The sequence below is a fragment of the Ammospiza caudacuta genome, chromosome 2 (genome assembly GCF_027887145.1).
Source record: "Ammospiza caudacuta isolate bAmmCau1 chromosome 2, bAmmCau1.pri, whole genome shotgun sequence".
Lineage (NCBI taxonomy): Eukaryota > Metazoa > Chordata > Aves > Passeriformes > Passerellidae > Ammospiza > Ammospiza caudacuta.
In genome coordinates, this window is record NC_080594.1 from 33,032,841 (window position 1) to 33,054,715 (window position 21,875).

The 21,875-nt window shown below is 41.1% G+C and overlaps 1 protein-coding gene across 4 annotated transcripts in view; it reads right to left on the reverse strand.

Moving 5' to 3' along the window:
- Positions 1–1,519: 1,519 nt before the first annotated feature.
- LOC131572523 (ephrin type-B receptor 5) overlaps positions 1,520–21,875 on the reverse strand; it is a 65,489-nt gene continuing 45,133 nt past the window's right edge. For 2 of the 4 annotated variants that reach the window (XM_058825744.1, XM_058825743.1), the window contains exons 6-17: positions 21,439–21,777; positions 12,834–12,958; positions 11,647–11,809; positions 10,764–10,878; positions 7,973–8,028; positions 7,738–7,857; positions 7,089–7,336; positions 5,977–6,192; positions 4,791–4,940; positions 4,449–4,642; positions 3,057–3,230; positions 1,520–2,020 (exon numbers count right to left, since the gene is read on the reverse strand). In XM_058825744.1, coding sequence (XP_058681727.1) covers positions 1,912–2,020; positions 3,057–3,230; positions 4,449–4,642; positions 4,791–4,940; positions 5,977–6,192; positions 7,089–7,336; positions 7,738–7,857; positions 7,973–8,028; positions 10,764–10,878; positions 11,647–11,809; positions 12,834–12,958; positions 21,439–21,777 — 2,009 coding nt within the window. In that variant the 3' untranslated portion in view covers positions 1,520–1,911. The remainder of the gene's footprint in view (positions 2,021–3,056; positions 3,231–4,448; positions 4,643–4,790; positions 4,941–5,976; positions 6,193–7,088; positions 7,337–7,737; positions 7,858–7,972; positions 8,029–10,763; positions 10,879–11,646; positions 11,810–12,833; positions 12,959–21,438; positions 21,778–21,875) is intronic. The other 2 variants (XM_058825745.1, XM_058825746.1) reach the window with 2 other exon arrangements.

Below are 21,875 nucleotides of genomic sequence, written 5' to 3' on the forward strand. Positions count from 1 at the left end.
ATGTGTGAGTATTACAAGTTTCCAGAAACCCCTTAAAAAGCACAGACTGAGATTTTCTGGGTTGGACTCTAGATGGATGTGATTTGGGTTTTTTTTTTAATCTTCACACTCTCTTTGTACTGTCATGAACGTTTTATTCATGTTTCCTTTTATTGTTTTTGTATTGACTTTTTATATTTTGAAAATGTGCTGCTGTTCTCTCTCTCTTCAGCTAAAAAATTAAAATAACGTTACTCTAATGCTGCAGCAAGAAGTCTGAACTGCACTGGCTATTCCAGTGCAACTATTCTGGAGCACATCCCATTATATTATTGGACTTTTCAATCACTCTTAAATATGACTTCTTGGTCTTCAGTTGTTAGGTTGACTGGGGGAATCTTTAAATCCATACAGGAGTAGTATGTGAAGAAGTTGTGATATACTTGACAGCTAGAGAAATACATGAGGTTCATGTCTAGTCCTCAGATGAGCACAGATCACAACAGCTGGGGTTGTTTCCTCTCTAGACACACAGAGGGTATCATAACTGGGGTCTTGTTTACCTTGGTCATTTCCCTTCCTATGTGTTGATGAGGTAGACAAGTGTGTAGTTTATGAGTTTTCCTCTGAGGTTCAACTTCATGGGGATAGATAGACAGATACAACCCCAAAGCTCTGCTCCTTGAAGCAGAGTTTCCCATAAACAGGTAATAGTCTGCCTGAAGGGATACATAAACTCTGCCATTCTGGTCACTCTCATGTGCCTTGGGATCAACATTGTTGAATCCAAGAACACTGTTACCCCTTTTTTAAGGACTGAAATGACTTATGGAACTGGTACTATTCCCTGATCACTCTTGACAAAACCTTGGAAAGAGTTTCACCTCACTCATTCCAACTGTCTTTTTGAAGTTGACTACTGCATGTCTGCATTTTCTTAAAAAAAAAAAAAAAAAAATCAAACTGTCCCTAATGGCTAGGGTGAGAAAAAGAGGAAGTATTTTTCAGCAGCAAAGAGTTTCAGACTTTTGTCATTCTGTTTTTCATTGTATGGGGTTCAGAAGAAAGCAAAACCCAAGATCTGGGTACTCAGGATTTCCATATATCACAGGTTATGCCTTTCCTCACAAGAATGGGCTTGTGAGAACCAGAACCTGTTTGTTTCCCCCTTCACTTGCAGGTCTTGCAGGATGGATTCTAGGTATCATTGTTTATTCTCTTGCAGTCCCATAAATAGAGATGGGACTGTTCCTCACGTCAGCACAAAAGATTAGCAATTCCCATCACGGAGCATACCCAAGAACTGCACACGAAATAGCACTGAATTTCGATTCTTTACTCTGAACCTGAGTACCAGGTGACATCTGTTTTTGCTTACCACATGCTGTGCATTAGCTGGAACTTCAGTTCCAAACTGAGCTGGCACACCAAGTGATAGCCTGATGCTCATCTCCATCTGAGGAATAATTTTTCACACCACAGTGGCATTCTTCAAAAAAAAAAGCTAATTTTTTGTTGCCTTTATTATGTCTTTGCAGCTTTGCTGGGCTCTCAGCCATAAATAAAGCCTGCGGATGACTTTGTAAAGTTGTCAGATACCTTTTGTTGGCAGACAATAGGCAACAGGTGCTTGTGATCTGTCCAAGCCATTATTTCATCTCCACCCTCTGTTATTTCAACCTTCCCTCCCCAAACCCATTCCCAATGTATGACATCAGCCACATGTAATTGTCACCAGTCATTCAGTTCTGCTTTCAAATCACAGCAAGGCTTGGTTTTTGTTCATGGAACAGGACACATGGTGTGCACTCTCTGGGTGCATTAAGTCTTCAAGTAGCATACTGACATCTTTTCCTTACATTGAAAATTGCTCTGAATTCCCCCAGGACCTTTCCAGAATTTGAGACTAGTGGAATGAGGATGATGTAAACATCACACTTCAACTGGTTCAAGTTGATTCAAATGGACTCGCATGAGCTGGATGCTGTTTAGAATCTTCTTCTGGTGACCAACGAGGGTGATTCCAATACGCTGGATATCTCTGCAAAGGAACAGAGGACACAGAAGATGTTAAAATGAACTGCTTGTTCTGAACAGTCTCAGTCTATTTTGCTGTAGATGCAAATAAATGTGGATGGATATGTGCGTGTGTCTATCTGTGTCTGAGAAACAGCTGACGAGGTTTCTGCTTTTGCTTGAAAAATGTGTGTGGGTGGAGGGGGTGTTGGCAGAACTTGGTAGGTACAAAAGGAAGCAGTGAAACTGGGCCACAAAAAAGAATCAGAGGGCTGATCTCATACAGAAAAAAAGAGAGCTGGAGTTGTTCAGTCAGAAGAGAAGGCTCCAGAAAGAACTTTCTCAATCAATATATAAAGGGGTCTTACAAGAAAGATGGACAATGACTTCTTACTAGGTGCTGTAGTGACAGGACAAGGGGTCGAGGTTTGAAACCGTTGAAAGAGAGCAGGTTTAGACTGGAAATAAGGAAGGGTGGTGGGACACAGAAACAGGTTGCCAGGAGAAGTTGTGGATGTCTCATCCCTGTAAACATTCAAGGTCAGGTTTGACAGTGCTGCAAGTAACACCATCTAGTTAAATGTGTCCCTGCTTATGGCAGGGGTGTTGGACTAGAGGATCTTTAAAAGTCCCTTCCAATCCAAACCATTCTGTGATTCCAAGAATGTTTGTTTTCCTGGATCCTGTTTTTTACATAACACTTCAAGGCAGTATATGGTGTGGCTGGTTCTACACATCTGCTTAAAAGTAGTTGTTATTATCAGTGCTAGCTGTCATGAACACTCTGATATAAACAGGCTCTCTGCAACACTGACAATACATTTTCTGATGCACATTGGATCAGAATTGCTACTTACAGATACAGGTTACAAGTGTATCACAGCATGGGTGCCGTCCAGAGACCCTAGTAATATGCAAGCAACAGTAGCTACTTTGCTTTGGCTTCCCTCTCCTTTTCCATGTGTATGTATTTTCCATATAGCAAATTTTTCAGACTGCTTTCACTTTCTGCATGGAAAACTTAGTGTCTGGTATCTGCTGTTCCCTGCTCTGTTACTTACTCGAGAGTCATGCGTGATATGACATCAAATGTAGCCAGACCAGCCTGGTCAAAATTCTCCTTGTAGCGACCCATCTTGATAGCATCCAACCATTCATGGGCATTGCTAAGGGAAGGGAAATCTGGAGGACAGTTGCTCAGGAGAGGCTGAGATGGTCTGCAAAAGAGGCAGGTTCTAAAACCCAAGTTATCAGCATCAGCTGAGCACACTAGTAAAATAAGAATGATGAGAGGGAGAGAATGCAGCCTCCGAAGAGGACAGAATGAAGAACAATATTTGTTCTTCATGCCCTGGTTCCTGAAGTCCCACCTTGATGTGCTGTTTTTAGACTTCCAGTGTCCCTTTTTCTGCCTGAAAACAATCAACCAACCCAAGAAATTGATTCTCCCTTCCCATTGCCTGTATTTTCTCAGACACATTCTCTTCTTGTTGCCCAAGATCCTTCCACATTTTCTTGGTCTAGACCTATTAGCTGGGCAATGAACTGCAGTGAGGAGGTTTCTGAAAGAGACCTTATATACCTTTTCACTTTTGTGACTAGGTCTCTCTCTCCTAAATGTTCTCTTTTGGTCAAATAGTGACCTATGACACAATGAGTGCATTATTTCAGCTCCAACACCCATCAGATAAAAGACTTGCACTAAAAGGCTGAAGAGATTACTGTTTACATATGGTATTTCCTCTTTTCCTCATCATCTGAACTTGTCCCAGAGCTTTAACACTCTTTAGGTGCTGCTTTTAGTAAACTGGGCATCACTAGATACTTTTCCCCTTCCCCAGATGTGGAGTGCATTCCACTGATAACAAGATTTATAACCACAGAGAAAACCCCTCTAGGCCAGCAGGATGTAATTTCGTCATCAGCCCAGCAGCCAACTAACCTTGGCACCATTTATCCCTCCAGAGACTTCTTCTTTGCTGACCTCCTGCCTCTTGTTCCATCAGACCGCAAAATGCGTTGGGAAAATATGGGATGTAAGCTGCAGTTCTAATTATTCCCACGTAGAGACTTCCTTCCCTCCACAGGCTGTCTTCTTTTTCTTCATCATCTCTTGTGCTCACATAATATGGTGTGATCACAGAATATCTCGTGCTGCTGCACCCAGATGTGTCCCTCCCTTCATTCCCTATGATCCCTCAGTCACTCAATCTCTGTGCAACTCATCGAGATTTTTCTCCTGTCATATTCAGCACTCAGAGCTCCCCGTTAACTGAATCAGGATATACAGTTCTTCCAACCTGCTTCCCCTCTTTTTTTCCACTTCCTGTTTGTTCCCAATCTCAAATGACCGGGTTAGGAAAAAATGATATAGCCTGATTTCTGGCTTTCCTTTCCTCATGATGCCTACTGAGAGACAAGTCCTGTTATTTTGCATTAAATCCCCATCTCACCTGCTGGTCCCAGTGCCAACGGCTTTGAGGGCCGATGGCTTGCGAATCATTTTATCCAGGGCACTGACTATTTGCTCAAATTTGGGTCTCTGGACCCTCTCCTTCTGCCAGCAGTCAAGCATCAGCAGGTGCAAAACAGTTGGACAGTCTGGGGGTGGTGGCAAGCGATAGTCCTGGTCAATGGCATTAATTACCTGCAGGAAAAGAAGAACAAAGCTTTATCACAACTGGGAAAATAAAAAACAAAAGAGCTTCAATCATTCGGTGTGTGTGCCTTTCTTCTGCTTGAACTGATACAGGACAGGCAGGCAGAAGTAAATCCTCACCACTTCCAAAACTTACATCCTGATTGGACATATCCCAGTAAGGCCTCTCACCGTAGGACATCACCTCCCACATGACAATGCCATAGCTCCAGACATCACTGGAGGAGGTGAACTTGCGGTACTGGATGGCTTCAGGGGCAGTCCAGCGGATGGGGATTTTGCAGCCCTGGCAAGCAGACAGAAAGCAACCAGAATGTATTGAGATAAGGACTGCTTGTGAAAACACCATCACTGAAACAATCAGATGTTAGCAGCACAACACAGCCTGGAGCACGGAGTGACAGTTCCATTGATTTGGTCTTGGAAACATTGCTGGTTTTAATTCATACTATGTTCAAGGTTTCCACCTTGTTTTGCTGACAAGTGTAAATGAAAAGAGAGAATCATGTCTCCATGATGCTACAAATCCCATGATTTTATACTTTCACAGCTTTACTTGACAGCATTTGAAAGTGGCATATAGCAGAATCCTCCTGAGTCACAATCATTTGGAAATCTAAAACCGTTTAAATAATGTCAAACTGCAGCACTTAGGGACAGATACACTGAGTAGCTAGCATTAACTCATTTCCCTTTCCATCTTGACCTCTCTAACTGCAGGTATGACCTGTAAGATTAAATACCATTCAGGTGCTGGTTCTTCAAAATGCACAGATCTAAAAATTGTTCCACTTTTCAGTGACTGAATTCTTCATCCCCTTCTTTTTCAATCCACCTGCTATACTTCCACACTTTTTGTAGTATGTGTGACAGGTGTCACAACTTCATAGGCAATAAGCTCATTTGATGGTTGGTTGTAAGCCCATAAATACACTTAGGTCATTTATCTTTTCTGTAGGAAAAAGCCCAACTTTCTTCAAAGAGTGGCAGTACGGGATTGTAATCTCTCCTTCGGTCCTTTATCCTTCCTACAAAAAGCTAATGAAAGGGGGAAGATAATAGCTACATCAGGCTGTGAGGTTTGACCATCAGGCCATCAGGCCACAAAGAACAGCACCGAGACTTCACATGGCAGAGTGGCTCAGGTATTCAGTTATTTTTCATTTTTTACTGCTTTAGAACAAATAGCCCACAAGACAGAAGGCTCTACTCCATGCTTCTCTATGGTCTTAAGACGGAATTAAGAGGGTACACCAAACCAAGGAGGAACACAGGAAAAATTCTGTGAGCACTACACAACTCCCACCACAGCAGTGACTCACCAGACCCCCCGTGTAGGTGGGATTGGAAGCATCATCCTCCAGGAAGCGGGACAACCCAAAGTCTGACACCTTGCACACCAGGTTACTGTTGACCAGGATGTTTCGTGCTGCCAGGTCCCGATGCACGTAGTTCATGTCTGACAGGTAGCGCATGCCGGCTGCAATCCCCCGCAGCATTCCCACCAGCTGCAGCACACTGAACTGCCCTTCCTTCTGCTGCAAGGCACGAGGCAAACACAGGCTCTCATGGCCACAGAACATCAAGCCAACAGGAGAGAGTAACAAAGAGCAAGGTAACAATGTGGATGTATGAAATTAGAGAACACACAATCTTAATTTCAGCCCAAATCTGCAGGTTCAAGGACAACACATAACAAAGGAGGGTGGGCTTAAAGCAATGAACCTCAAATAAAATCAGACATTGGTGAATGAACTTCTCCTGAAGACAAACCTCCTCTTTGGGCCACATCCCCCTTTAGCATCCTACACCTAACCTCACCAAGATGGCTAAATGAACGTGTACAGACAAATCTGCTTGTACTAAGATCTTTACAATGGTCTCTATGCAGCTCTACTCAATGTGCTATTCAAATTGCACCTGCCAAAGCATTTCTGGCTGAATGAACACACGAATCAATAAAAAGGAGAACTGAAGCAGCTATACTACACAGATTGTCCATATTTGTGTTTCATTACTAGAAAACTTGAAATCCAAAAATAACTGCAAGTTTCATTACTTCATCACAATGTTAAAACTAGAAAATATTCTGTGAAATAAAGTCTGAAAAATGTTTTTACAAAGGAAAAATTTGGAACATGTATATAAGCAACTGAAAGGGTGTGTACAAAGATTTGGCACTGTTTACATTAATTATTGAAGAAGTCTGAAATACTGAAATTTTATATGGTTGTTGAGCCCTTGGAGTATTTTCACCATGTTGTTCTGAAACCACTTACTGTGGCTATTTGCTATAATTTCTACTGCACCTGAAGAGGGCAACTGAGGACTTAGGGAGACAGGAGTGAAGAAGAAGGACAGGCAAAATTATCAGGTCTGAGACTGGCACACAGCAAGATGAAGAGGTTAGTGGTTGTGGGAGACTCTGTGGTACCCTGAGGAAGGAATCCAGCGATCCATTCTCCATGAACTCTGTGACAATCATGACTGGTCGGCTCTTGGTGACCACCCCCTCCAGGTGGATGACATTGGGATGCTCAAACTGCCCCATGATGCTGGCCTCGCTCAGGAACTCCCGCCGCTGCTCCTCTGTGTAACCTGACTTCAAGGTCTTAATAGCTACCATGTATTCACGCTTCCCTGGGTGTTTCAGGCGCCCAAAGCACACCTCTCCAAACTCTCCTGTCAGGGAGGGAAGAAACACACCTCAAGTAAGGAAACACAGCAATGGATTTTAGTCAGATGTACTAAAGCATTCTACTGTGGATGACTTTGGGCAATGCATACAAATGAGGTTATGGGGCTCTTTAGATTAAGTCAAAATTTTTGGTGAAGGTTGGAGACCACTACATCTTTGGTGTTCAAATGAGCAGTTTTGAGTCTTCAAAGGGTGTTTTCAATTTGGCTTCGAGCCAGCATCTAAGAGTTAGTAGGTTAAAATGAATTTTGGTAAAAATGAAGGTTTAGATATCCTGAGACACTTGATGTACCATGGATCCATGGGTCCACTTCAGGCCAGTACTGTGCCAGGACTCAAGGTGAACAAGAAGGCACTTCAAACACTCTGCAGATTCTCACACTACCTGATCCAATGACCTCCTCAATCTTGATGAGGGACACATCAATCTCCTTGGCAAATTCTCGAATGGCTTCATTGGGATCTTCATAGGTTGAAGGATCAATGTAGTACTTCACTCCAAGTCCTGCAGTGGGGGAAACAGCCCAAAAGATAACCAGGATCAAACCCTGAGACACACAGGTATTAATGAGTCCTAGAAAGAGACAGGCCCTTGCCATCTGTTGCTCAAACACACTTACCTCGTGCACCGATATATTGCTGCAGGCGGTCTGTGTATGGGGTCTCTCGCCTTTTACTGCAGGACACAAAGGAAAGGAAAGTCAAAATACACACAAGAGTCTCTCATCAGATGCTGGGGTAGGCTTCTCAGTGCAAAGCTCAGAGAATCCTTCAAATTAGGGGTAGAAGACGGATATTATGATCCTGCCCATCTCCTGGTAACCAGTGCATGCTTCCTTTCTATATGGTGGCTTTTACACCACTGTTGGCACCCCCACATTAGAAAAGACAAATGATAGGGCTTTCAACACTATCCTGAAAAAGCATATTACAGTTTAACTTTACTGCCTTGGAAGTTTTATTGCTATTCAGGCTAAATTTGAATTTTAATTTAATTTAATTACAACAAATTATTCTTCTCAATTATAATGTATGCCTTCTTCTGTGATGCCTTTTAAGTTCTTCAAAAACATTCTAAGAGTCATTTACTCTATGTACAGATCTCCCCCAATTATTTTTCCTCCTGGCTTTGTTTAACAGCATTTACTTTGGCCATTCTATTCATAAGTATGGTACCCAAACAAACCACACAGACCCAAACAGATGGAAATCTGTTCCTTGATGTGACTTTTGCATGTACAGGTCAAAACAGGTATGGTCTTTATTATTGTAGGTTTATTGCATATATGCATCTAATTTCCAGTAAGCACAGATCCTTCTCAGCACAGGCATTTATCAGATTTCATTCTCCTTCTGAATGTGTATGATTCAATCATTTATTTCCCACAAAATCTAATTATTTTAGAAGTTTCATTCTATTCTTTGTTTGCACTAAATCTATTTGCCATTTTCAAGCTACTTCCTTTGTTCCAAGCAGTGTTCATTTAAAAAAAAAAAAGTATGTTTCATGCTAGTTTCCAATCATCCTATTAATTAGACCAGACTGTAAATCAAACCCTACAGTATCCTGCAGTATCCCTGCTGTCTGCATGGATTTGTGTCAACTCATGTTTTGCTGTTTCAGCATGAGACCTTTTAGCTGCTGATTCAATTAACATTTGAAGGCAAAGTATCATGAAACATTATGTTACTTTTCTTTATGAACATAAGTAATTCTGACATTCTAACAGCTAACTGTATTATTCTTACTTGTCAGACTTATCTCTTTAAATTCTGCTTTCAAATCCACAGACAGTTTTAACGTCAAAATTTTTTTTCTTGTGCAAAGAAATCAGCTTTGCTGGGAGCCTATACCTAAGAGCTCTAATTCTGTTGTTGAACCTGAAAGTCAGGTCTACAATAATGTTTTTTATAGATTATCTAACAAATTAATTGTTTTCCGTATAAAAAGCCAACAAAACAATTAGCCAAAATAGACGTTTCACAGTGCATATTGCCTGAAAAATGTGTACCAACAATTTACAAAAACAAGTTAAAGTCTTATCATTTGACTCTAGATATGTTCAACCTTTTAAGGAACTACTCATTTCATCTGGCGTTCTTAATTTTCTGCATCTTCAAACTTTTCTTATCAAGGACAAATTTAAAATAGAAATTTAGTATCTCCACTTCTTCTGAAAAGCTGTCTATTAACTGTACATAATTCTTTAAGTATAAATGAATGTATTTTTTATGACGTTTCCTCATATGTATATTTACAAATGCCATTATTGTCTTTCCCCAACACAGTTTTGGTAATATTAACTGATTCTGGGTTTGGTTTATTATTTTAGAAAAATATATGCTTTATTGAGTTGTGCACATAATATCACATTTCCAGCTGGAACAAGAAATTGTATTTTTAACAGTTCAAAGTAACAAAAGGAGGCAACATTTAAAATATAACAATATGTGATAATTCTTTTCTTTCCAGAAAGAAAAATATTAAAAGAGAATATACAAAAGAGGAGAAAACAAATGTAGAAAAGAGAATAGAACAAAAAAGAAATCATTAAAACTAGACTTCACTTTCTAAAGTTAAGTAGTTTATACATTTTTTTTTTTAGGTCAGCAGAAAAAGCTAAAAAGTCCCTCTTGTGCAGAGGCACAGTAGAGCAAAGACACAGAAATCCATTACTGACAATCTAGGGGATTAAGTTCAAACCTCAGTAAATTCAAGGAGCGGGTAATGACTGTTTCTTTTCTTCAAATAACAAAACCCCCATTGTTTACTTTTGTACCTCTATAAAAATAGCAACCCTCACCTTTTTCTCTTTAAAATTTCTGTCCTTTTTCTTTTTTTTTTTCTGTAACAGATTATCTCAACAATCTTTTATATGCCCTTTATTCTTTTCAAAATGTAAAGTGGTATTTGCTTTCTTTAACCTGTATTTTATGAGCTAGTGTTCCATGGGGTTGAATAGATTTTATTCTTCAGCAAATGAGGCCTTGTGTTTTGGTCCTTGGTGAAAGGGTATTTATCACCTTCTAAATAACTGGATATGCATACTTATTCCACCAGTCCTTCTCCACTACATTGTTTCATTCTCCACTTGCTTGCCTAAATTGCAATTTACAGTCCCTCCTTCATAGTGATGCATTTAAGTACCTTCTGAGTAACAGCTTTGAAATGCTTTCCTTGTGTTCATATTGCTAACTAGCCAAGTATCAGCTAAGTACATGAGTGGTTTACCAAAGGAGAGGCTCGTCAGATAGGAGTAATGGGTCAGGATCTTTCCTTAATTAGAGAATGGCATCTCAAGGGCGTCTGGTTAAATGCAGATCAGGCTGTTTCCCTTGGGACAGGGTTATGTTGCAGGGATAAGGAAGTTCCACTGTCTGAAGTGCACATGAGCAGGTCAAGGAATTCACCTCTTGAAGATGATGGCAAGGATGGCAATGGCAGCAATTACCAAGAAGGCCAGACCCCCGAGCGCTGAGCCCACGATCAGCGGCAGTCGGTCCTGCACCATCTCCGAGCGCTCCCCTGCCAAGGAAGACACACACACACGGATGCAGAGGACAGGAACTGTGCAGCTTCCCTTCTGCTCACCGAGATCTTTCCCACAATTCCAGCCCTACCAGCCCTTTACTCCCCAGTCACTGTGCTTCTCCAGCACTTTCTTTCCTACATCTGAAAAGCCAGTGTTCCCTCTAAATCCACTTCCTTTCTCTTCCCTGGTCCACTGACAGCTGACAAGCCACTAAAGAACAGGTTAGCTCTACACCTGGGCTGTATCCCACTGTCCCCTGTTAAAGTAGCTTGCCAATACCTTTGATCCATACCAAAAGGATGGTGATCCTGCTGGAAGGCAAGCTCCTGCACATATACCTGTGTCCAATCTACCTTTGTGTCCTCTGTCCCACCTGTCTTTTAGACATTCTCAGAGTTTTCAGCTGTAAGATGTCCCCATGACAGCTGAGGGCCAAACTACAGCAGTATATAGTGCTATGTACTGCCACATCTCCCTGAAGAGATTTTTACTGGCACACTGCACCTGCTGGTCAGAAGCACAGAGGCAACAAAGAGCAGGGCTGGGGAGTATGGCAGTAACATAAACAATACCCTCTGACAACATGAAGCTCCTCGGAGTGAACAAATCTACATATCCAAATTGTTATAAACAGAAATACAAGTTGAGTAGGAGTGTCTGGTAGCAGTCCTCCAGGGGATAAGCCAATACACTCCATGGACACAGGCAAGTGCAAGGTGATCATGTGCAGACCTGAAATGGCACAAAAAGGCAACACTTACCTCCTGTTGAAGTCTGGAAATACATCTTCCCACTGTAAGGGCCGTAGCCGACTGCTGTCCTAGCGCGCACTTGGAAGGCATAGATCTTCCCTGGGCTCAGACTTGATATCGTGGCCATGTTGGTCTCACTAGTTAAGGTCAAGGAATTATCCTCATCTTCTGCCTGCGAATGTCAATGACCAAAAAGGAATGTGAAACTTCTGCCTACACTGCTCACTCTCCTCATCAAGGCATGACAGTTTCCATGTCAACCCAATATTCTTTGAACCTTTACAGAGCCTCCCAACAACAGCTGCTATTCCAGACCTTACTTCCTCTCACACTACTCATTCCTCACTGCTGCTTTTCATTCCCCCAGGCCTGGGCTTCCCACAAAGCTCTGCTAAAGACTCTCAATCTAAACAAAAATGAAAGACAAAACTTTGTCCTATGGTTCACTTTCTATAAACTCCAAACTCGTGTACTCCCCCAGGAGAATTCAGAGCAAGAACACATGTAAAGCTGTATCCAGGAAGCTGCTATACACATCATCACAAATAGCAGTTCTTTTTGCCACTAAAAAATAGTAGCCCTGCAAAATCCTGCAGAAGTATTTCTGTGAAAGACCAGTAATACGGAAGGGGAGTTTCTCTGAACAGCCCCACATATCTCTTCCCCTCAAGTCAGATGGATTAGGAGTGACAAGACATGAGAATGGAGGATAAATTTGTATTTGCCACCCTGTAATTCCAGCACACAAAGAGGTATTTGCCACTTAGTGAATGAAAGAGGGCATTTCTTCTCATAAAATTTCTTAGAGATGTCTGTCCAGGCATAAATGAGGACACAGGACTTCTCTTCATAAATGAATGACAGATTTGCAGTGAATTCAATTCCAGTAAATATATTTAGAAACTTCAGCTCCTTCCACTGTTATCAGTGTCAGCTGATACTAAACTTAATGTTAGCTGCAGCTTTTAAGCTTAAACAAGCATCTTCTTTTTTCTTAAAATCTGTTTGTCCCTAGATGTTTCCAAGTTGGGAAATGCAGATGGACTGATGCCAGAAGACATGTATATCACAAACTTCTGGTATTGCTAAAGTTTGTTCCTTCCTCATAACTGATACTTTTTTTTTCCCACCTTGTTGATTCTGATGCAGGGGTGCATCACCCAGACAGAAAGTGCTCAGTGTCCCTTTTTGCTCACCTTGTCAAAGTAGCGTAGCTGGTAATCCAGGATGACTCCATTGGGCTGGTCTGGCTGAGGCCACGACAGTGTGATGCTGTTGGTAGTACGACTCACCTGATGCATCATAGGCACAGCAGAGGGGACTGGAATAAAAGACAAAAAGGAGAGATTCCAAAGGGATAAGCTTAAAAATGAGCTGTATTTGAACAGTCCTTAGGATGAGTTATTAAGTTAGGCCAGCTCTTCCCTTAATTTTCCTTAATTTGCATTATGAAATACTTTGTAAAATAACCAGAAGAAATCCAGGCACAATATTACTCCACTGGGGGATACAGTCATTGACAACTCAGACTGAAAGGAAGTGAAGAAATTCACATCCAACTGATCACGCAGCATAGGAGTTAAGAAATTATCTATATATTAGCTGGAATATAATTCTGATCTTCAAATGTGCAATTTATATGTGCAAGATGAGAAGGTGCTCCATGCCACTGCCTCAAGATCACGCCTGGACAAAGAATACAACAGTGGTCAAAACAAATGCAGAGCACATTACTTCTCTTCTGCTCCTCCCCCAGACTGTAATTCTTTTCCTGGGGGAAAAAAATCAAGTATAGGCTACCAGAGTAATGGAGGCCTTGTATATGAAACATGTACATGTACATGTTTCATATACATAAATGGAAAATCTAAAGAATGGAAATCCACTTCTACCAAAATCATCCATGAACCCATCTGCACACACATGCACACCCTCTAGGTTCATACAAAAGCTAAGAGTGTATGAGTTTCATCCTGGGAAGAGATTTCCAAGCAAAAATTTCAGGACAATTTCAGAGGATCCAGCTCTTTTTCCACAAAGCTCTTCTCAAGTTTTGCTTTCTCTCTGCAAAGAAAATGTCACGCTGCCAAGAAACCTACAGGTAAGCAGCTAGGGTATCCTCATTTTCCTAATGGATGCAACATTTTCAGCAACATTTAAATTCTCCAGAAAAAGCATGCCAATGAAAAGTTGCCACCAAACCCCACTGGTTTTAGAAAATAGACATAAACTTCCTTGATGTGAAGAATGAAGCAGAGACATTTGGCAAATGATCAAAACCTGCAGAATATAATTTTCTTCCCTCATTAATCGTGAAAAAGATAAAAGGATTGTTTTTAATAACAAGATAAAATTATTCTGAAAAGCATATTTGAGATGGGCTTCAAACAGCTCAGGCAAGTGGGAACTAATTTAAAAATGTAAATGAAACAAAGTAAGAGTCTAAGCAATAAAATACTTTCACTCCTTGTTACTCCTTTTACTTTTTACCATTGCTCGTCCTTCAAACAAGATTACACAACAACCTCACCTGCCAATGAGAATGTTGTGACAAGAATGGAAGAGAGAGACAATTAACCAAGACCATATGTAGCATTTAAAATGCAAATGAATAATATTGTATTGAAATATCAGGAGGTAACTGGTCAGCTAACATTTGACCAAGACAGATTCTGCTACATTTAATGTTCCTGAAGTTTAACTTTCTTCCACTGAGACACAAAGCAAACACTCAGGAGAGGTGCAAACCTAAATGCAGAGCTACAATGCCAGGGAACAGTCTACTTCCTTCTAAGATTTTACAGAATGATCAGAGTTAAATCTCCCCACAATTCCTTTCCTGCCCAGCTCTAAAAGTTATTCTTCTCTTGCTTCTCATTTCTCCCCAATCCCAAATTTTCCCCCTACCTGGAAGAGTTAGTCAACAAAGAAATAACAAAAACATCACTCAAGTGTATCTCTTGACCATTTGCCACAGCATTCTAGAAAGTTCCTATTATCCAGATATGTCCATCTCTTAGGGTAATCAGATGGTGGCAGAGGGGAGGCAAACAGGAAACTGCAGTCTGTTGTATTAAAAATAGTAATTTTAGTGATTTGCACCTAATAAGCAGACACTATTTAGAGCAAAAGCCATTAAACCTCTCAGAAATAAAACCAGCTATGAATCACTGAAAGGCAGATTGTCTTTAATCTGCCTCTCTGAGACATAGTTTAGATTTTGATACATGTGTGCCTGTCTTTCAAGGACCTAAAAATTATGAAACACTGACCAGGGAGCTCTTCCATCACTTGAATGAAAAGAGATAGCAAGATTTCTCTTTTGAAAGTTTCCTACTAACATGGTTTGAATATCAATGCTAAGGTGATGTGCAAGGCAAACATAATTGTTGGTGGAGTAAGTACGTATTTCCTGTCAGAGGTTATTCTCTGAGTGTTAATACATTAGGAAATATAAAGTTCAAGATTTTATGTCTATAGACATTCAAAATTCCACAGAAGTGCTAGGTGAGTATTTTCCCTTGTTTCCATGACAACTTTTAAAAATGTTTATAACAGTACTTTGCTTTCAAAACTTTCTTTTGTATACACAAATGTGTCTCGGTCTATATTGATTTGTCAGTTTTATTCTTTTCTTTTTACATGAGGTTTCTAGACATAGATATGTTAGGTCCCTGTCTAATGGCAGCTGAAATCACAGCGCCTGATTCAATCCAATCTGGACAGTTGGACTAGATGACCACTATAGGTTCATTTCCAACTATTCTATTTATTCTATTCTATTCTATTCTATTCTATTGAGAGCAAAAATATGCTATGAGATCAGATCTTTAATTAAGATTGAAAAAGCAGTTCCCATTGTATGCAATTTAAATAATAGCAAATGTATGGAAAATTCTTGCCCACATAAACCCAGCTAAGCTGCAAAGAAATCCAAACACCAGTTAAGTACAACTCCCAGTTTCTATATTTTGTGGGCCGTCAGTTGCAGGACAAATTTTTTCCTGGCAGCAGACACGTGCCTGCAAGACTAAAAATCTATCTCAATCAACAGACAGGTAAGTTAGGAATGTGAAGGAAGTGCAGACTCATCTAACAACACATGACAATCCCCACTTCTGCAGAGAACAGCCAAGTGCCATTCTCAGCAGACCATGAGCATTTCTGGCATGTGACATTCAGCCCATATTACATTCCATGAAGATACTTAGAGCCAATGTGACCCCTTGTGGTTCTGCCTGGAGGAGTCCCATGGGATAATGCCCTAGAGGGAAGAGTGGTTCAAAAAAACTAGTTCATGTGCAAGGATCACCTCTTCCATGTGCAAAAGCACCCCATCCCAACAAGCACAAATTCAGGCAAAAAATGCCAACAGGCCTGCATGTTTGAACAAGGAGCTCCTACCTAAACTCAGACACAGAAAGGAAGTACACGGAGGGTGGAAGCACAGACAGGTAGCCTGAGAGGAACATAGAGGCACTGTCCAAACATGTAGACACATGGCTAGGAAAGCCAGAGCCCACCTGGAATCACATCTGGCTCTCTATGTCAAAAGCAAGAAGGGTTTCTCTTTAAGTGCAGAGCTGGTTGAAGAAAGAGGGCAAATGTGGGCCAGCTGCTGGGTGGTGCAGGGTCCTGGTGATCAGTCTTTACCAGCAAGTCTTGCCTTTAGGAACACCAGGTTGTGCAGACCTTGGGGAAGTCTGCAGCTGGGAAGATCTTCCTCATGCCAGATCAGGTGACTGAATATTTAGGCAAACTACTGCATTCCATGGACCCTGATGGGATGCATCCTTTGGGCTGATATTATTTCGAGAGCACTCTTGATAATCTTAGAATCATCTTTGTGACTGTGAGAGGTGCCTGAGGCCTAGTGGAAAACAGATGTCACTCCTCTCCTCAGTAAGGGAAGGACAGAGGACACAGGGACATGCAGGCAGCTAAGCGCCACCTTCATCCAAAGGGGTTGTGGAGTCTCCAACCTTGGCAATATTCAAAGGTGTTCTGGTTGTGGTCAGGGGCAATTTGCTTGAGGCGACCCTGATGAACAGACAGGTTGGAGAGTATGTTCTCCAGAGGTATCTTCCACACTTAACCGTTTTCTGATTCTAAGGAGTCCCTCATTTAGCAGTACTGACTGGATACCCGTGGAGTACAAGAGATCAGACACCTGGCTCATGGGTCATCACTCCACCAGCATTCAAACTAAATCCTGCCAAGACCTGTGTGTTACATCTGTGTTATTTATGTGTTTTCTTCCCCTTCCATCTTGCCCCACAATCTTCTGAAGTCATATGGTTTGATCAACCTCAGCTAGGCCTCTAATGTTCACTAACATGTCTCTACAGTCTCTTATAGATATTTCACTTTTGTTACCTCTTCAGGTATCCTATTCTTCTCATATTCCAAGCAGATGACATGAAGACCCTAGCTTTGTTTATAGCTTTGTCCAGTTTCCCAAACATCATCTTCTAGGAAGATCAGTCTGAATGCAGCATGGAAATTCCCTTCTTGATGTGTTTATTATCTTATCCTTATTTTGAAAATGCCCTACATTTTTCCACACATTTCAATTCAGTTCTGGTCCTTTCTCTAAATACCCAAAATCCTTTAAAAGTATCTTGGATTGTCTTCTGTCATAACCTTGTACTTTTGCTCCCTATGGATGAAGAGTGCTTTAAAAGGGCAAATTAGTCAGTTATTTTAACTTCCCTTCCCTCTCTTATTATTAGTTTTTGTATATGCATTCCATTCATGCTTAATAAAAAGGAAAATAGCCTTTATGACACAAGGTGCCATGTTTTACTTTGTATTTTATATTTCCACTTGCTCGAAAGATTTCTGACTTCATTTGAACAGTAAGTGAAACCTGAATTTTGAAAACAAGCCCTTTCGTTCTCTGCTCAAGCTGCAGAGACTGAGCATAGTAAAGAGAGAAACTGGAATAGTTCCTTTTTGTGGAGTGACCATAGAAACCATTATTAATTCCCAGTCATAGCTTGGCAAATCTATTAAAGATGGGTAAATTGAAAAATGTCATTAATGTCACTAAGGGAAAAATTAAAACTTAAAAAACTATTTTTGCTGTTCCTATCTGAACAGAAAACAAAAGGCTGAATTCTTTGGGAACATTGGAGAGTGCTCCAGGTTGGCAATTAGATCATAAATAAACAAACAGCTAAGGACTTTGAAAAACAACGCATTTCATTCAGAGGACAATGAACACTCACACTCCACTTGCTGTACCTGCTGGCTTTATCTTGGCAAAACACAACAGCATGTAGCTTTTGTCAGCTCTCTTCTTATTTCTCTCATTTTGAACTAGAAAATGCCTTGCCTTTGTCCCTGATTTTGCCAACTAAGTCTACTGTACTCTTTTGGCTCTCTTTGGAAAAGCAAACATCTTCAAGCAATTCATCATTTCTCTTCACAATCTCATAATCATACTTGGCATTTAATTCCTTTCCCCTTCTCACACCATCTCATGTGAAAATCTTCTGTCACGTCCTCCTAAACTTCCTGACACTACCCAAAAGTGTCCTTGTCCCCATTCATCCTCTTACACAAGCCTTCAGACTGTCTAGCACTCATTTCTGCAGCGCGATACAGATTTTTGGTATAGCCAGGTCCCACTGCTCTGATTTCCACTGATGCAGAAGGCTGCTACATATATTTTCACAGGTACAAGGCAACCTGGTCAAATAACCTTTCTCAGAATGCGTGGACCTAGCTCTCAGAATGTGTGGACTCAGCTAAAAACCGCAATACACTTGCTTTTAAAAGTCTGCATTGATTTGTTCCAACATTTAAATCTCTGCTGCCTTTCTTTTTTCCTCTTCTTTCTAGGAATGTAAGAACTGCCTGAACGAATAAGTTCAGTAGCATTTCTCTGGCAAGAGACATTACTACATGCTTCAGTGAAATTGGCAGGGAAAAAGTGGTAGTTACAGGTAGTTACAGCTGTGCATAGAATAAGTTTTTTCACAGTCCTTTAAATGAAAACCTGACTTCTATCCTTAGACATGAGAAGAGATATTTGTTTACCCTGATAAGTACACTTGAAAATGTTAAAATACTGAATAAAAGATTAGTCTGTTTTATTTTTTGCGATAATATGGTAGGAGTTTAAGTTCTTTGCATTTTTGTGTGTCAGTTTCACACCTGTGATAAAGTATAACTTCATTAGAATTACATAATTGCCTTTCATCATGTGGTTCCTGCTATCTGGAAAAGCCTTCCAACATCTCTCTATACTTCCTGACATTTATTTAGGTATTCACCCTCAGCACTTCAAACCTGAGCTGAAAGCAATTCCCTTCTCTTGTCTCATCTCTTCACAGTTCTTCCGGTGATTAGCATATCATATTTGCATTTCACACTATTACTATCCAAACAGGTTTCATTACTGGTATCCAAACAGCTCTCATGTTTCAGGTTAAGTCTTACAGTAAAGGAGGTTTTTCACTGACAGCCCTTCTAATTCTGATTTCAGGCACATGGTCACTGAAGAGTAGGAACATCATAATCAGTCTGCACAGAAAAAACGTCATTCTGTAACCAAGGGATCCTATCATGCTCTGAAGAAGGGCCAGAAGACCGTGAGCAAACTCTTAGAGGAACAGTGTTTTGGAGACAAAGTTGAAGAGTGAATAGGTATCATGAGAAGAAGAAAAAGTACGACTGCTTCCACACAGAACATTGCCTAAGATACCTCTAAAAAAGGGGCAGGAGTATTTTTTGGACCAGCAATTTTCAAGAAGAGAGAGAACTCAGACTGATGTATGAGTAACCAAAATCTTCAGAAACTGCCAGGACTGGAGGGTCTTTTTTTGGGTCATCTTTGATTCAGTGGAGAGAAAAAATTTTGCTATGGCCCTTTATCCTGACACTGTACCTTTTTCTTTTTGCTTCTTGATTTTTTTTTGATACCCTTCATGTTTTCCTGTACCCTTTTTCTCTCAGCATGTAAAATCCTCAAAGTTCTATCTCTGCTTGTATAATAATAATAACAGAAATAATAATAATTGTTACAATAACACAACATCAACAAGCAATGATAAAGTGAAAAGCTGCTGAAGGGATCAAAAGGAGGGGGTATGGATGAGACAGGCCACGTGATGGAGGAAGCAGGGCCTTGTTAGTATGAGCTGTCAGTACAAATCGAGGGCAGCTCATCTCAAGCTCACTCCTAATGATCTCAAGGAAAAGCAAGGAAAGAAAAAACTGTGACCCAACACAAAAAGAAGCCACTCAGTACACACTGATGTTTAAGGAAGTTGTTGTCCCCTGAAACAGCTTTACTGCACAAGAGAGGCATCTTAGAGAGGAGTACCCAACATACTCAAGACACCCAGACACTGTAAGACACTGTGAGACACTTGGAAGAGGAGTGGTCAGAAAAATCAAACAGAAACAGAAGAAGAGGGTAGACTGGGTGATTCCGGGAAGGAGGAGGAAGCAGCTGCTCAATTAAGTTATCTCTGATATAGATAAAGAAGGCTGAGATGAGAAACATGAAGAAAGAGAATTCTGTAGGACGTTAATAGAACACCCACCTTTCTCCAGGAGAAGCCAAAGGAACTGCCTGGAATTACCATACAAATTACCCAGCCACATTTTACTGTAAACAAAAACTGATCACCCACTTGCAGCCAGCCTCTTAAGGGGACCAGAGATCCTAGAGGTGCTTTGCTACTTGATGTCTGTCAGGTAACACTTCAAAGGGAACAAACAGATCAACCCTCTGGCATTATTAACAGCAGGAAATTAGTTTGGGGTATATATATATTCCCTTTCTTTCCATATAATAGAAACAGAAATGAAAAGACGTGATTTAACTAAGCCCATGATGCTACATCTGGTTTCACAGCACTTCTCTGGAGCTTTGCCAAAACCTTGTTTTGCAGGGGTTTCCACACTACACTCTGGAATCTCATACGGGATTTGTTTCAGTTTAACATTTACACAACTCTAAATGTTTGCAGACATTTTCTGTCACTCAGTTCAAAATGTTCCCCCTCCTTCTCCTCTTCATCACATTACTCCTTATTATATCCTCTTAAACAAGCTGTGTATAATTCCTCTCCATATTAGCTTATACATGCTTGTGAAGAACAACATATGCCCAGTCTCTTAATGCTGACATTTAGCAGAACTCTATGCCTGGATGTATGTGTCTCTCTCCAGCTCCAGTCCTTGTAAATTATATTTACAGGAAACAGAACTCCTCTGACTGCCCACACAACCCATTAGTATGTTAGTTTAGTCATCTCCACCATTTAGGATCACGACATTTTTGAATATAACTGCACAACACATTTTAATATTTCTATCATGTAAAGAGAAAAAAAAATTGTTTCTTATTAAGAGGAAAATAGGATGATGAAATGGAGAAGCGTAGGGGATAGAGAAAATTAATAGCTTCTCTGGAAAAATGGCGCTCACAAAATCCTCATCAAGCCCTGGTAGCATCCCCTCTCTTGCACAATGAAACAATGTGCTTCGTCTGACCCACAGTGCTACATCTCCCATTGGAATCTTCTCCAGGGCAGCTTCTTCCCCAAAAATCACACCAGCTGCTAAACTGGAGTTTTTCTGCCAAGAAGCAAGAGTGGAAAGCCCATTTACGTAAGACAGGAATGAGAAAGGCAAAAGTGAAACTATGCAACTAGCAGGGCAGGATAAAAAAAGGCACATGACACAAGTAAAAAGACAAAACTCCATGATTCAAAAGATAAAAGCAAATCAAATGAGACAGAGAGAAGTAGAAGCTTCGGGACTCGGATGCAGGGGTCTCCTCACCTGACTGGCTGGTGCTGACATTGATGGTGGCAAAGTGGGGTGCTTCTGAGCTGAGCTCAGTGACGAGGTTGACGGCCTGGATCTCGAAGGTGTAGTGCACACGGGCCAGGAGGTTGGAGACCTGCACGCGGCTCTCGGTCAGCCCCACCTGGCGCGGCTCGAAGTGCACGCTGTCCCCGCAGCGCACGCACGGCCCCGCCGAGCCCGCCGGGCACACCTTGCAGATCACGTTGAAGAAAACGTCCTTGCGGCCGCCCAGGTCCTTGGGGAGGCGCCAGGTCAGCAGCACGTTGGAGCCCACGATTTCGTAGCTGAGGTCACGAGGAGCAGAGGGGATGCCTAGAAGGCAGAATGAAGGATCAAAATCCCAGGAAAGAATGGGAGAGAAGTGAGGGAAAGGAAGGCAGGAGGCAAAGCAAAGAGAAAAGAATAGAAGA